The 17,207-nt window shown below is 44.2% G+C and overlaps 1 protein-coding gene across 1 annotated transcript in view; it reads left to right on the top strand.

Moving 5' to 3' along the window:
* Positions 1–12,628, top strand: part of LRRC58 (leucine rich repeat containing 58) — a 48,554-nt gene extending 35,926 nt beyond the window's left edge. The window contains exon 4 of the mRNA XM_085621047.1: positions 7,475–12,628. Coding sequence (XP_085477173.1) covers positions 7,475–7,674 — 200 coding nt within the window. The 3' untranslated portion in view covers positions 7,675–12,628. The remainder of the gene's footprint in view (positions 1–7,474) is intronic.
* Positions 12,629–17,207: the final 4,579 nt, after the last annotated feature.

Consider the following 17,207-nt stretch of genomic DNA (forward strand, 5'->3'; position numbering starts at 1 on the left):
CAGGTATGGCCGTGCCCACTGGGACTAAATGGAGTTGCTCCTCCAACATCTCCCAGAAGACCACAGGAAAAGGGGACAAGGACTTGTTGCAGAGGGCAAACTTATATCTAACACCTCTGTTTTGTGCCCTATACTCTTCTGACACAGCGGCACAAGTAATTAACACTAGCATCCTGCTCTGCCACCATGATTGGCTGCATATTTCTGGCTTCAAGCCAGAGGTACAACAAATTCTCCTAAATGTACCCTTTGATAAGGAACATCTTTGGGCCCCAAGTCGATGAGGCTCTAGAGAAAATTTTAAAAAACACAAACGGCGAGACATCTACACCTCAGGCCTCCTTTTGCTGCTCCAGCTATCGTGGGGGCTCCAAAAAGCACAACTCCAGAAGCCTCCACCTCTTAACATTGAGCCAAAATCAGTACTCCTCCAACAGAGATTACTACAAATGCTCCTAAAGGGGCAACAATACCACAGGTAGAGGCAAAGGTGCTTCCCCATGCGACGAAACCCCCACCAACAACGTGACTGCCTCACCTTCCCCCTTGACTATTAAACACCTGTCTGTGGTCGTATACAACATTTTCTACCCACATGGCAGTCAATAACATCTGACGAGTGGGTGTAGGACATTAGCCAATCTGGAGCTCATCAGCACACCTCCAAACAATCCACCTCACACCCACAGGCTATCACTGGAACATCAAACACTGCTCAAACAGGAAGTTCAAGCTCTACTTCCCAAAGAAGCTTTAGAACCAGTCTATCTACACCACCAAGGGTCAGGGGTATACTCCCTAATCCCCAAAAAGGATTAATCTTTACGGCCCAAACCACTACTACGTGTCAGAGCGATTTCATATGGTCACACTCCAAGACATGATCCCACTTCTCCAACATGGCGACTTTCTTGTAGCCCTTGTTCTCAAGGACTTCTGTTTCCAAATTCCAATACACCCAGCCTATTGCAAATACCTACAATTTGTGATCGCTGGAAAACACTACCAATTCAACATCCTAGCTTTTGGGTTCACTACTGCCCCTCGGGTATTCACTAAGTGCCTAGCAGTTGTAGCAGTACATCTGCAGAGACAAAACATCCATGTCTTTCCCTATCTGGACAACTGGCTCATCAACGACAGTACTCGCAGTCTATGCCAGCAACACCTTCAAGCCATGATAGATCAGCTTCATCAGTTAGGTTTCAGCATCAAATTAACAAAATTTCACCTTCAACCTCAACAAATTCACCCGTATCTGAGCGCTATTCTCAATTCACAAATCGGATTAGCTTATCCCAATACAGCAAGAATTCAAAATTTTCAATTCCCAATTTCAACCCAATCAGCAGGTCACAGTAAGGACAATCATGTGGCTCCTGGACATGATGGATGCGTTGCCATAATACCCCATGCATGGCTACGCACGCACCTGTTGCAGGAATGCCTAGCACAACAGTGGTCTCAATCACTGGGTCAATTACAAGATCTAGTGTTGATAAACAGCCGCACTCATCACTCTCTGCAACGGTGGAACACCAACAACCTATTCTAGACCCTGTTCCCCACATCACACTGACAACGGATGCATCCCTCACATGCTGCGATTCACACGTACAAGACCTCGCAGTCCAGAGCCTTTGGGATTCCAAGCAGCAAGCTCTTCATATCAACTACCTAGAGCTTCAAGCTGTTCTTCTAGCATTGAAAGCATTCCTACCATACCTAATCGGCAAGGTTGTCCTAGTCCAGATGGACAATATAACCATGTACTATCTACAGAAAGAGGGAGAGACACACTCTCCACAGCTCTCTCACATGTATCAGACCATTTGGCACTGGGCTTTACATCACAACATTCATCTGTTAGCTGAACATCTCCCGGGAACAGACAGCGATTTTGCGGACATCCTCAGGATGCGTCAAGAAGTCCACGAAGGGGAACTCCACCTCCAAGTCCTCCTCACCCTACTTCTATAAATGGGGCTTTCCAAAAATAGATTTGTTCGCAAACAATGCAAAATGCCCAAACTTTGCCTCCAAGTTCCTACACCCACTATCCAAGGGCAATGTTCTATGGATGAATTGGTGAAGGGTATTTGCCTGCGCTTTTCCACCTCTTTCCTTCCGTTTCTGGTTCTCACATGGGCCAGACAGCCATGGTTTACAACACTACTGGGCAGTAAAACCTCACTAGAAACTTCCCAACAGGCCAGACATTCTCACGCTGAACCATTGAGAAATCTGGCACCAAGATCCCAAGACACTCAACCTAGCGATATGGCTCCTGAGGTCATAGAATTTTACTACCTCAATCTCCCACCTCAATGTATGGCCATTCTCAAAGAAGCTCGTAGACCTAGCAAAAGGGCATGCTATTCAGCTACATGGAAAATATTTGTTTGTTACTGTCACACTAAACAAATTAATCCATTTAATGCCGCAGTATAAAACATTGTTTGAGGCATATGAGCTGCAGATCGTACACTGTGCATTAGATCGCCATCTGGTGTTGGGCTCGGATGCTTGTACCTTGTTGTTGTCTTGGAAGAAGTCTTTTGTAGTCGCGAGATAGGTGACTTCTTTCTTGGATGATAGTGCGCATGGGCATCGACTCCATCCTCAGATTGTTTTTTTCCGCCATTGGGTTTGGATGTAACTTTTGCGCTCTGGTTTGAGAACCTTTGCTTTTCAAACTTTTTCGAAGCGCAAGCTCTCTAGAACTCTCCGGTATTGTTTTCGATTGCTTGATCTTCGCGCATCTCAACTACTCGATTCCGATCTTCGACGCGGGCCGCTGGGCCTATCAACGCCGTTTGGAAATACAGCTCATGGAAAGGACTCCATTCAAAAAATGCCCCCAGTGTGGAGCAAAAATTCCATCACAAGGTCTGTAACCTGTGTCTCTCGCCAGAACATGACGAGAACAATTACCAGGCCTGCGCCTCCTTTCGATCGAAAAAGACCATCCGTGATCGCCGGGCTCGATGACGCATCATGGCCCAGAGAACAGCTCCGGCACCAGATGACATCTTCGACGAAAGCCCAGATGTCCCCGAGGAAGATTCCGAAGATCTGGAAATCATGTCCAAAGCAGACGACTCAGACTTCGACCACATCACTCCTGGTCAACGAGTGAGTACAACTGCCCCCATCCCCACTCCACCCGAAAAAAAGAAGGCCCTGGTCAAGATATCGCCTGCTGGCCCCAGTCGCGACCGAACACCAACTTCAGAAGCCTCGCCCTCGGGCTCAACTCCGAAGACAAAGGACAAGCCTTCCGGTAGCTCGGGACCGAGCAAACCGCATATTCCTGTCCCCAAAGTGCGTTCAGCACCGAAGCCAGGAGAACAACCTACTCCCAAAAAGAAATCGGCTCCGACCACTTCGAAGCCGAAAGAAAAACCTTCGGATCCGAAACCAAACCATTCGGAACCGAGACTTTCAGTCTCCATAGCCAAGCCAAAGGACTCTAAAACAACTCTTAAGGCCTCTGAGCACAAATCTCGACCCCGTCCGGACCCGAAAAAGTCTGCGCAGAAAGCAGTTATGGGTTGGGGGACTTTTTCAACCAGATCCTGCCGATCCCAAACAGAAAACTCCATATTGACCCCAAAACAGGACGTGTGGACGCTGTGCCACACAAGAAGAGGAAGCTGGACAAAATAGACACTCCTAGTGCCTCTGAAGAAAAAAGACTCTGCCACTTCACCTATAAGACCCTATTCTCCTGTTCTTCCTACTCCTGTTCTTCCTCCTCCTGTTCTTCCTCCTATACCTCTCTCACCTCCACAGCCTAGAACACTTCCACCACATACACCACCACCACACGATGATGATGAGGACGATGTAGGGGGAGGCAACAATGACCCTGACAATGATGCGGACACATCACAGGAGGATTGGGACGGTTATAATAACCCAATAGATCCCACAGACCTCCCAGATCCCCAGCCATATCCAACAAAACCATCTCCCCCAGATGACCATATTGGATTTGGGCAGCTTGTTAATAGAGCTGCTACTTACCATGGCGTTCACATGTAATCAGACCCTGCAGATGAGGATTTCCTCCTAGACACTTTTGAACGGTCACAGAAATCTGTCCAAATACTGCCAATGCTCAAAGGGGTCATTAAACATGCCCCAGACCTATTCAAAGACCCAGTGAGAGCTAGAATTCTCAATCCTAAGATTGATAAGAAATACAAACCTGCCCCCGATGATCCCGCCTACATCAAAGGGCAGCTACCCCTAGACTCACTAGTAGTGTCTAAAGCTAGGAAGCGCGCCAATTCCCAAACCTCCGGTGACGCACCACCTCCGGATAAGGAATCAGTTGCTAGATGCCTCTGGCAAGAGGGTTGCTGCCCAAGCAGCCAATCGCTGGCGCATAGCTAACACCCAAGCATTACTTGATAGGTATGATAGGGCTCATTGTGACAGACTAGAAACCCTATTGCAACATTTACCTTATCAGTACAAGACGCAGGCAAATGACCTAATTCAGGAAGGCAAATTAATATCCAACGCCTCACTCAACTGTGCCCTTGATGCAGCTGACACAGCCTCTAGGTCCATTAACACTAGTGTGCCACTCAGACGACATGCCTGGCCACGCATTTCAGGCTCTAAACAGGGGGTACAAACCACCATCCTCAACCAGCCGTTCAATCAGGAACAGCTTTTTGGACCGGCTGTAGACACCACTCTGGAGAAAATGAAAAAGGACACAGACCGCTAAATCCATGGGAGCCTTACAGTCCATCTACATGTGGTTCCTTTCGTCGCTCCTTTTATAGTGGAGCATCCAAAAACATGGAAACAGACACTGCCTCCTCTTCTTTCAAAAACACAACACAAACATCCCCCAACAGAGGATATTTTAGAGGAGGATACAGGGGAAATTACAAAGGGAGAGGCCAAGGTAACCATAACACTTGCACCTCCCCCGCTAATAAACAGTGACTTCCCTCCTCTCCCCCCAGACCATTCCACTCCGGTCGGGGAAGGCTTTCACAGTTCCTGCCTGTCTGGAACTCCGTCACAACAGACAAGTGGGTAAGACAGAGTATCCAGTATGGTTACTGCCTGGAACTTACAGCAACCCCACCCACTATACCACCCCACCCAAACAGCGTCCAATGTCCACAGAACATCTCACTCTCTTAATGCAGGAAGTTCTCTCACTGCTTCAAAAGCAGGCAATAGAACCAGTTCCCTTACAGCATCAAGAAACAGGGATTTACTCGCTGTAGTTCCTAATCCCCAAAAAGGACAGCACCCTCAGGCCAATACTCTACCTCAGACCTCTCAATCTTTACATACAGTCAGATCATTTCCACATGATCACTCTTCAACAGGTCCTTCCACTACTTCAACAAGGCGACTTTCTTGCCATACTAGATCTCAGACGCCTACTTTCATATTCCCATTCACCCCGCTCACAGAAAATACCTAAGATTCATGGTGGACGGACAACACTACCAGTTCACAGTCCTTCCATTCGGGGTGACCCCTGCGCCCAGGGTGTTCACAAAGTGTCTGGCGGTAGTAGCAGCCCACTTTAGAAGACAACAAATCCATGTCTTCCCATACCTCGACGACTGGCTAATAAAAGCCAAGTCTCACAAACATTGTGTTCATCACACTCCTCAAACCATCCAGCTACTACACAACTTGGGATTCACAGTAAACTACACCAAGTCACAGATTCAGCCCTCCCACATACATCAATATCTAGGAGCCACAATAGACACTTCCAGAGCTCTAGCATATCCCACTCCAGCCAGGATAGCCAGTATGCAAGCCCTAATCACCAAATTTCAACAGCAGCACTCCCTCCCAGCAAGGATATTCATGCAACTCCTAGGAATGATGGCCTCATGCATCTTTATCGTACCTCATGCAAGACTTCAAATGCGCCCCTTACAGGAATGCCTAGCGCGTCAGTGGAAACAGGTCCAAGGACAACTTACGGATCTGGTGTTGGTGGACAGCCGCACACATCGCTCTCTGCAGTGGTGGAACACACACAACCTGTCCAGAGGGCGTCCGTTCCTGTTTGTGGCATGTACTGCTGTAGATTCACATGCGCCCACACACTTACCCGGACACCTGTGACCGCTGCAGTTACATTTACCTTATTTTTTATGCAATTATTGGACATCTCCTTACTGAACTTACTTTACACACCATTCTCACCTGCCTCCGAAAAAACAATCTTACAATGGAGTTGATGCCCATACGCATTATCACCAAGAGGAGGAGCCACTCGAACTTGTGACTCGAAAGAGATCTTCAAAGAAAACCATGCACACATCCGGATCCAAAACTAGATGGCAGGAGTATGCAAAGAATGTGAATCTACAGCACTACATGTCGCAAGCAGATGCTTACAGGGTAAGTAACATAATCCTTATTTAGTGTGTGCAGAAATGACAGAAGTGTGGTGTGAAGTGCTATATAAAAAGGCAGGTTATACTTCTAAATATTATTTAGCACTGTAAAGCTGGAATGGATTGACATATGAATGAATATGAGCAAGTCCAGCAACGGAATGAACGACCTCTGTAAGCATGTGCTGTCTGAGCCAAGGAGGCTTATAGGTTTCCTGCATCTTGTCCCTGTAGATGATAAATTCCTTTTTTTATACAGTACTCCAAACCACACCAAAGTGTTGTAAATAACAATTGTTACTTTACACTAGTTTAGGCTCTACGTGTTGACTGCTTAACACCCCTTATGTCAGCACTACATGCTGCTACAAAGTTCAAGTTTGAATGCTCCGGTTGATCAAACTTTGAGAAAGCTTGTCTACTACAAACCCACTTAAAGGCTTTTTAGCAAAGTACTAATGCCTAATTACAGGAGATGTTCAAATGGTACCCTTAGAGACACCGTTGTTAATGGGTACTAACCTTTTATTTGCAGATGTTCTTGTTGACATTGAACATGCATCCTCCTCCAAGGGTCTTATTAGCCATCTTCCAGAGGTACAATAACGGGCAGCATACATGCATCATCTTTACAATTTTGGATGTTCATTGGTCGGTTTAATCCATACAAGATGTACATTAAGCTCAAACTCTAGTTGGTCATGGTAGAACATAGATGGACAGTGTGCAGGGTTGTTTTAAGAGGACTTTCTTGGAGCTGGACTTTATATATATATATATATATATATATATATGTGTTAATGTGCAGATAGATTCTGGGTACAAATTCATTAACCTTGTTTTAAGCTGAAAGCGGTAGTTGACTAACACCTTCCCTGCTACAGAACACAACAGGCTTTTGCATGCAAGAGTGCATTGCGATCCTCTGTCCGATGCTACTCTGTTAGCAGTTATGTTCTATCTCTGGTCCTTTGTTGCTGTAGAGGGTACTACTGGGGATGCAACCAAGACAGTAAACATTGTCTTAGTAAAATGAACTTTCTTCTCACTAAATGCCTGTCCTTTCCATCCTGCAGGGGTCTACTTCGACAGTTGTGTCCGACAGATCAAGTTTGTGGATTTCTGTGGGAAGTATCGGCTCCCCCTGATGCACTACCTGTGCTCCCCGGAATGCTCTTCTCCCTGCAGCAACAGTTCAACCTCGCAGAGCGAGTCGGACTCAGAGGACGAGACTAGCAAGGCAGCTCGCCGCATGCAGAAGGTTCTTCTGGGTTGAGATAACCCAAGCCAAGGAGATGAACTGCAGAGTTGAGCCAGCAATTGGAGAACTGCTAAAAGGCAAGAACCTATCTTGAGCTCCATCTGCTGAAGCAGGGAGCAGACCCTTGGGGAGAGCACTTCACTTCCGGCGATACAGCTGTTAGGGAAATGACAAAAGCATTGATCGGATACCGCACAAGATGACACACCTCTTATGTGACTCTTCTTATAATGCTTTTCTTGATTGGGTGTGACAGGCTCCAAAAAATATGGCCACCGTGTTGCTAACTATAGATATTGTTTTACTTTACTTTGAACGCTCTGATGTAAATCCAATGCCGTTCCATAACTTGAGGTGCGAGGTTGGAGTAGACTGCGCCCTGGACTCGAGGACATAGAGCATCACATGTTCTGTGATCTTCGCCAAGTGATGGATTCCTATTTATTGTCTAAGTCACCATGCTGCCTTTTGCCTTTTTCTAGTTCCACAATAGATCAAGAAAGAAAGGTTTTTCTTTGTATAAAAAAAGCTTATTGACCGGAGATTTTACTTGGCTTTATTCACTTTAATATGTGGGGTTTGCAATAACTAGTGTTGAAAAGAAGTCCACTAACAATAAATATCTGCCTGCACAAATAAAACGACTCTGGATTGAGACCCGGTTTAGTTTGGCTGGAGTAGGATATGATACTGAATCCCTCCCTCTCTCTCTCTCTCTCTCTCTCCTCACCCCCAAGTGACTGAGATGATGTGCAGTTTAGGCTAAACAAATATATAGAGAAATGGACGAATTTTCCTTCATACACTTGCAGATAGGGTATACCATGAACATTTAGAAGCTAGTAACGGTTTCATTAGATGATTACCCACTCCCGATTATATTATGCATTCGTTTGCATGTATAGCTGACATGCTTCCTCTTTTTTTTTTTTTTTTCCACTTCTGATCCTAAGAATTGATCCTAAATAACACTTCCCTCACTGGCAAAGACTTGAATCTTCCTTGTGAAGGACAGAAGGGCTACAGATTCTGTTCGCCTTCCTTTTGGTGCACCAGAGATGCAAATAATGAGTTGTTGGAACTTAGGGGTTGCTTTCTTCCAACGAAGGAAGACTGACACATTGCTTTCTGTGCTGCATATTTCAATCAGAACCAGCCTTGGGTCAGTCATAGTCAGTATTTCTAGCAATAACTAAATGTTTATTTCCTCCAGCGGCATGCCTACGAGGACCGCCTGTGATCCTGCTGGAGAGCACTGTTCTGCCTGTGAATGAAACTTTCAAATGACTAGGTAACCTCGGCTGTTCTTCCCATAAAGAGGGGCCATGTGACAGTTATGTTATGGGAATCAGCACAGACTAACTCTTTGGTGGCCCATGTATGTAGTGAATGTACATAGGTAATACCTAATCAAATCAGTTTCTATATGCGGCGATGCAAATGTACCGTAGGTCATTGTTTCAGAGAATTCACTAACTTCACGAGCAATGTTAGTGGACTCATACAGGAAAGTTGTATCTCATTTGTCCGTTTTTAAGGAAAATATCACATTGTGGGAGTTTGTCTGTTTCTTCTGACAACTATGGAAATGAGCGTTGCTCTATGGCGAAGTGGCTTCTTTAGCCATGATTCATTTTGATATGGCACACCTTCTTTCCATGCTATTCTATGACTTCTTGCATTCTTATGTCGTCCATGTACCCCCCGCCCCAGATATGTTTCTCCTTGTATCAGTCTGTTACTGTGATGTGAATGCATCGGTGTGCACATATTCACATTAAACCTCAACACCACCAGTCAGCCTATTTTATAGAGGACTAGATCCCCCTCCCTTGTAATGCCTTCTGCATTGGGTCTCATTCCTTCCTCTAAGAGTTTTTTTTTTTTTACGGTATAGTTGAGTGTTTTATCCTCAGAATGTCTCCCTCCTCCTTTTGGTCTCTTGGATGAAAGTAAAAGTGAGCGAGTGTCCTTTGACGTGGTCTGAATTGACTTCCAAAGTTGCAGGCATTCAGAAGAAAGACTGACTCTGCCAACCTTTGAATCTCCAGTGGATGAGGTTGGGATTCTGCACACAGGAGATGATATCTGGTAGTGTGACTAATACCTTACACTAGGCATGTTCAGTCCATGTTCTCCACAATTCTACTTGTACATGTTCTTCATTGTCCTGTATTTCACAAGGAGACAATTCGCTGCATTTTATATATTTTGACACCGGCAGCCGCCTGAAAAGTCTCCTGAAGACATCAAGCCTGGTCTCATTTGCTGCCTCCTTTAATTGTGTAATGCAACGCTCCCTTCCCCGTCATGCAGTACAATCACAGTAATCTGCCCTAGAACTAATTTGCGGACCCGTTGGTAGCTGTGAGACCTTTTGCTGGACTATCCATGCTCCCTTCCATGGTAATGCAATACAAGCACAGCTGTCTGTTCTGCCTTAGAATGAAACTGGGGGGGGGAGGGGGCATTGGTAGGTGGAAGACCTTCTGCTGTACTGTCCATGTTGCCTTCCGTGGTAATGCATCATGAGCACAGCTGTCTGGCTTAGAATTAAACTAGGGCCACGTTGGGAGCATGAAGCCCTTTGGCTGGACTGTCCATGTTCCCTTCTGTGGTAATGCAGTACGAGTACAGCAGTTTGTTCCTCTGCTCTTGACCATCCACCCCACAGCTTCAGAGTTTCCTATTGTCGTTGTTTTGAGTATTGGGTTGTGTTGTGTGGTGGTGTTATGCACTGACCACAATCTTATGGAAAGTGATTTGCCATTTTCACTCCTGTTTGAGCTGTACACTCAGGTGTGCATCATCTGTAGGTCTTATTTAATAATATATCCTCATGAATCCCCCTGGTCTTGAAATCATCATTGTGATGGCCCGTGGACCTTTAAAATCTCTCCATTGGTTTCTACTGATACTCACTTCAATGTTTCTTTGTGAATGTTCACTCCGTAATAAGCCTCAAACGTTATTACACCTCTGATCTCATCATGGACAGGTGCTTTGTGAGGTTTGGGACTTTTATACCCCAATTGTTGCTGTTTCTGTCCTGTAATAACCGTTCTATATCTGAATCCATAACCCAACCCTGTTTGTAAATGCAGAGGGATAGTTTGCCATATTTCAAATGGAAATCTGGAATAACACTGCGCCTACTACTAACATGCATCTTAACTCACTTGTGCCAAACTGTTGAAACTGAGCTTAAAATGTAATTGCCAAAAATATTGGAGTTAGTCCTTTCTATTAATTGCTACCTGCGTTCATGTAGTCATGTGTAAGTGGCTCTTTGTGATGCAAGTATCCTGTTTTGTGTTATTGGGGAACGAGTTGGAGGTGCACGTTATGTCGAGACAATGAAGACCCTTGCATTCATTTATGCTTTTTTGCATACCAGCCTATGGTGGTCAATGGTTTAAGTTCTGTTTTCAATTGGGCCTCCTGTTTGAGCACAGCATTGCAGACCATAGCAAGTATTGTTTGTTGTTGAATTCTGAATGTAGGTCTGTGTTCCAAGTGCGGTAAGAGGTGGCATGGAAAATAATACTATTTTTTCACTGCCCGTCTATACACAACTTTCTTGCTATGCTGTCTGACACCGTTAAGTTATCAATTGAGACTGCTCGTAAGACACATTTTACAGGTCTGAATCAAGTAGTTTTTCATTACTTAATCCTTTCAGAGTAGTTGTAACCAGGCTGTTTTCTTATAGTTCCAGGAAATATACAAGTCATCGAGCTATTGAACCAGCATTCTGGCTTCCTTATTTACATGCTCAGGCAATATTTTGCTTCAGAACTCCAGACTTTCTTCCAATTGGTCACCATGTCTGGTTATGAGTCTACACTTATGTTCCCTTATTCAGAACACATTTGGTAGCACTATGTAAACTTTCAGACACAGTTGAGCATTCAGGTATATATTTTTATTGTGATCTATTGCCATCTAGAGTGGTGGAGGGAGTTGGTGTCTAGGATTTTAAATGGCTCCTCTAGAGTGACGTATGCAGTTGGCTAGAAACAGTACTTGCGTCTATGCTTCTAGGTCATGCCAGCTTGTTAGAACGGGAGGTGCTCGCAGCCTGGGTTTATGAACAGTATTCACTTGAACTCTCGAATCAGGACTACTTGGTTTGTTCTGCTTTCCTTATTAATAAATGTGGGATAACCGATTCAAAACTAGTTTTACTTAAGTAGAGATTGTTTTAAGTAATGGAAAACCTATCCTTTTTGCTACCGAATTAAAAGGAAGTGGTACGTGGCATTAATGTCCATCTGAATAACCAAAACCAAGTTAAATGACCAAACCACGTAGAGGGTAGTAATCTAGAGCTGACCTTGTATTGCCTGAATATGTGCAGTTTTCCATCAGCATACTTCCTCTCCCATTTACTTGTTAGCCTGATGGCTGTTGAGAACAAAGCTCGACTTTGTGCCTTTTGTATTTGCAAATGTGTTCAGTCCCAATTGCTGAAGACACCTCTATCTTGTACAGCAGACGCTAGGTGCTCATGCCCTGCAGCTTGTTTCCCATGCCCTGTAGTGAAAAATGTATATACCTTTTTATGTCTTGTCATGCAGTGTAGGCCTTCTGCACCATGCACCTTCTTAGCCCACCTCTTGCTGCAGGTCTGCGTGTGTTTTTTAAATTATTTTTTTGGTTTGTGTTGCTGCTTACAGAAGTCTGCTGTGTAATCTCATAGGTACCAGAGCCTCGGGATCTTTCTGGGGGCCTTGAGGTGTTAACAGTAGCACAGTCCCTTGCATTTCATTTAGAATTGAGACGTGCACCCTCTAACTTAAGGCTTGTGTCCCGAAATTCATCAACCTTCTATGGTGTCGAAGGAAACTCTTGCTTTTCAGTTCAGTAAGCTCTAAATGTCATTTGAAGTAGGTTTTTTTCTGCAGAAAGTTTAAATGCTATTTTAAAATGTACTATGTATATAAATAAAAAATAAGGTATTTATCAACTGCTTTCCATTGTTTTTTGTTAATATCTGAGTGGATCTGTAGAGGTTAGTTTCCAGAAAAAACGTTCAAATAACCTCCACTTTTTGAAAGCTGCCTGCCTCAAGGAGCAGACTGCTAGGCGTCCATGGGTAGCAAGTAAGGTTCAGACTTTATAACTGCGAGAATTCAAAGTCGGTTTCATGGTGTTATTCATTTATTACTGCTGCGCAGCTTTATGTGGTGTGTCCAAAGCTGCAAACGGACTCTTTTTAGCGGAGTGAATCATCCAGCCATTTTTTTTTTCTATCTAATTTATTTCCCTCTTTTCCAGCACTGGCTGTGGAAAGTTACCCTATGGCAGCCACCACCATTCCCCCTTCTTGAGGTGCACGTTAGTTTATGTGGAGCGCTCACTCAAGAATAATTGACACCCACAACCACACTCGCCTTTGTGACCTATTGACTTTGCCAGTGCATTTTGCCGATTGTGTGCAACACTGATTAATCAGCAAAATGCTCTTTGCTAATGCTCTGCAGCCTCAGCAAAGAAAATTACAAGCATTGGCAAAGGTCTTGCCTTGGCAACGCCTTAGCTTTGTCAATGGTTTTTAGCCATGCTGCACAGCATCCTCAGTGCTGTGCAGCATAGCTAAATAAGAAAATTAAGAGGGCAGGGTCATTTTGTAGACGTGCGCTCTATCAATCGTGATTTGAGGAGCACGGGTGCTTCGAGGATCTCGAGGCGATGTTGGGGGAGCGGACACTGAGATATCAACATGGAGTGGGTGGGAAAGAAGCACATGGGTGAGAAAGCGAAGGAGAACGTCACGAGTGAGCGCAACATGGAGAGGGTAGAGGAGAACCAGACAGGTGACTGAGTAACATGAAGTGTAGGGAAAGGGAAAAATATGAGGTAGACCGCTGTAAAACACATGTATGTCTCCTGGAGTGCTTAACCAAAATAAAAAAGGTTGTGGTGCCTGAACAGCAAGCAGAGGAAGCATAGAATCCAGCCAATCAATAGGTTTGAGGCTATGCACCATGGAAGAACAAACAGACTGACAAACTGGTACACTAATAAGCAGCAGTCACATGTGTGACAGAAAAGCTATCCAATAGTAAGCACAGGCCGGGCTGCAAGCCCCTGTATGTTCTTGGTAGCCCCTAAAAATGTACGATGACATGACGCATGAGCATAACACTAGCAGCTGCATAGCTTACTAGGTGTGCGCTTCATAGGGGTGTCTGTGGACTCACTCCTAAGGTATCTTTCCCTACAGAGACAAACTTGAGATATTTTTGACAGCGCCCCCTCCTTCTGAAGTTGTGGAGTAGCAGTGTATCTTCGGCGAATAGCTAATAATGCTGCATCGCGTTTGACATTACCAGGAACCATCTCAGCTACTGTTACCTACAAGTTTGATCCCTACATCCACTGCAGGTGAAACTCCGCGCTCTTCTTTTATTGGTTACAATACTTCTGGCAATTGCACAATCAAAGGCACTTATGCAACACTTAAGGTCTGAGGAAGGTACCTCAGAAACCCATAGAGGTTGGAGGGATCCTTTAAAAAAAGAAAGGCGAGGGGATACACACTCCCGCTGAAATTGTATTCAAAATTTGTACCCTCCCAGCTTACAAAAAGAAGAGGATCGAGTAGAAAAGGAGATAAGCCCCTATACTTCCGCCTCACTCGGAGGTGGGAAGAGGAAAAACATCTTTATTTATAACCCTCACCCATTCCAGTAGTGGTATGCTTCATCATCGGGTTCACCCTTACTCCTAAAGGTCAGGTTGGGCTCAACCGTATTCCAGGGGGCACTTAAAAGACAATTAGTGATGTGTTTTTTTTTTTTAATTTTTTTTTTACATTTACAGTAGAAGGCCCTCGTCCACCCCACAGGTATCCCTTTATTAGTTGGGAGAGTGGGGAAATGAAAAACTATGGGAAAGGGCAATAAGGATGTTGTGGTCCTATGACCCTTATTCTAACATCGCCAACATGTTTCTGCCCTATTCTACTGACCCATTGGGACCGGGGCATTCGTTAGGGCGGTACCTGAGAAGAGATCCCCCAGTAACGTCACCTTGTGATTATTACCAAAGCGAACGTTTGGTGCCAAAGGATGTCTGTGGCAACCAAATCAACAAAGAAAGAAAAAGTACTTGCTGCGTTTTCTGGATTTTCCTGTAGAATGAAAACACAGTAGGGACATTAACCTAATTAGTATCTCACTTCACTCAATCATTCTCGGCCACACTCTCAACACCCATGCTAGGTGTATAGATTTTTAACATGTATTTTTGCAATTATAATGTAACAATGTTTTTTGTGATTATAGCATGTTTTATAAACCTGCTTTCATGTCCCTATGTCATGATTTGTGCCTAGACAGAAAGGTTTTTCTTTAGTGTCTCAGGCTTTATAAAAACGTGGTACCAAAGTGAAATGTAAAGGTTTTGTGCAGAAATATAGCAGCGATATACTCATGAAGACTTATAACGTGCACGTTTTTCTACATTTTTGATCTAAGCATTTTTGCGATGTTGAGTATCTTCAGATGCATACACTTGATTGACTTACCCCAGCTACGATAAAGAATTACTTGTCGGGGAGCAGCGGTGGCAGGTCCCGTAGTCTCACTCCAGTATTGAAATGGAAAAAAAGTTTGCGAGAGTGAGCCATACCGATCGTTATTCGGTTCCGAGCAGCCGTGTTTCTCAGGTCGCCTTCACTCGTATTACAGGGGCTGGGGAAGCCATACTTACTACTCCAAGGGTCCCAGCCCGCCGGTGACCCTATGTTACCGAACCGCTCCCTAGCCTGGTGGTATGGAGTTGGAGCAGAGCGCATTTTAACATCCCGCTTCTGTTGTTCCAATGCCGGATTTCTGGTCACGTGTCTCGTGACGTAATCGTGCATGCGTGACGTAGTCGTGCATACATGACCATTACACTTTTTTTTAATTTTATTTTTTACAGAAATACGAACTTGGAGGAAACCTTTATTTAAAAAACATGATTCTTACATAGTGAAGTATGGGAAGTGTAGTTCTCAGTGTGAACGTCTGCAGAGAAACCATACTTTTTACATAAGCACATTTATTTAATGACTACCATTCCTTATTGATCTTGTATGGGAAATTATCCACATGTCCATGTCTACTGTATATTTAGATGAGTTGTACAGCGATGTATGGGTTTTCAAGTTATTATGGGAGGGCAGCTGACCTATATTGTGTCTCGTACTTTCCGGGCACATCATTTCTTATATGTGCAAGGTTCCTAAGTTTCTCCAAGCTTTGTTGTTATCTACTAGCCTCCCAGGTATTGTCCCTCTTTTTCTGTAGGTATAGTTTTGGATATGTGCTTAAAGAGCTCAACGGTCAAGTTGGTGCCATGGGATATAGTTATTTAATCCCCAAGATATTTGTCTATAGCTTGTATACCCATCTTTGCTCTTTTTCTAATAGTCCCTTACTTGTATTGTGAAATGGTGTCAGTTTCTCGATAATGGACCAATGGAGGCCTTTATCGGAGTGATTGTTTTCGATGAAATGTGCAGTGAGTTTACTAGCTTGTTTCTTGCAGCGTATTGTTCTTCTAAGTTCACTGCTTCGTATTTTGATTTTCCTTGTTGTCATGCCGATGTAGCGTAAGCCACAGGGGCATGTGATTATATGTACAACATTACTGCTGTTGCAGTTAGTGTGGTGTCTTTGCTCCCAGACTATTATCAAGCCCAAGTTGAGAGTACGTGTATATGTAGTAGGGGCACATGAAGTGCAGTTGGAGTCTACCCCTTTCACTTGGGGTAGACTCCAAAGTGTGCCCTGTGGTTGGTCCTCTTCGGATGGAAGTTTACTATGGATGAGTGTCACATATGCTCCTGTTTCGTTTGAATGAAAACATAGGTTTTGTTAAATTTAATTTGCTGGAGGAGAGGATGTTTGTTCACAATTGTTGACCTTTAAGAGTCAGGGTGAACCTGATGATGAAGAATGCCACTACTAGGGTGGGTGAGGGTTATAACTAAAAAAAGAGGCTCCTCCTCTTCTCACCTCTGGGTGAGGCGGAAGTATAGGGCTTATCTCTTTTTCTACTCCATCCCCTTTTTGTAAGCTGGGAGGATGCTAATTTCGAATACAATCAAAGGCACACCATGCATAGTCATGTATAGGATAGTAAATCCACTTCATCATGACTGACACTGTTATACATTCAGTACCATACCCATCAGAGTATACACTTAAAATTCAGCGATTATCATGTAGAATAAAAGGAGAAAAACACTCCTCCTCCTTAGTCTTTCTTGCAAACCAAAACGGTATTTGATTTCATTTGGCTGGGCAATTCCCCATATATATATATATTTATCGTCTGCAGATTAATGGTCATAGCCTGTGTCTGTATAGGTGTTTGCAAAGCCCCTACTATTTCAGTACCAAAATGTTGTAGTGCATACTGTGTCAATTGTCAATCTAAGTTTATCAATCAATCATTTGGTAATTATAAAGCGCTGCTTAGCGCCCAAGCTTTCATCCAGGCACTGTACTGCAGAGCCAGGTCCTGAGTCCCTTCCTGAAGTGGGTCAACGA

Source organism: Triturus cristatus, chromosome 8, assembly GCF_964204655.1.
Source record: "Triturus cristatus chromosome 8, aTriCri1.1, whole genome shotgun sequence".
NCBI lineage: Eukaryota > Metazoa > Chordata > Amphibia > Caudata > Salamandridae > Triturus > Triturus cristatus.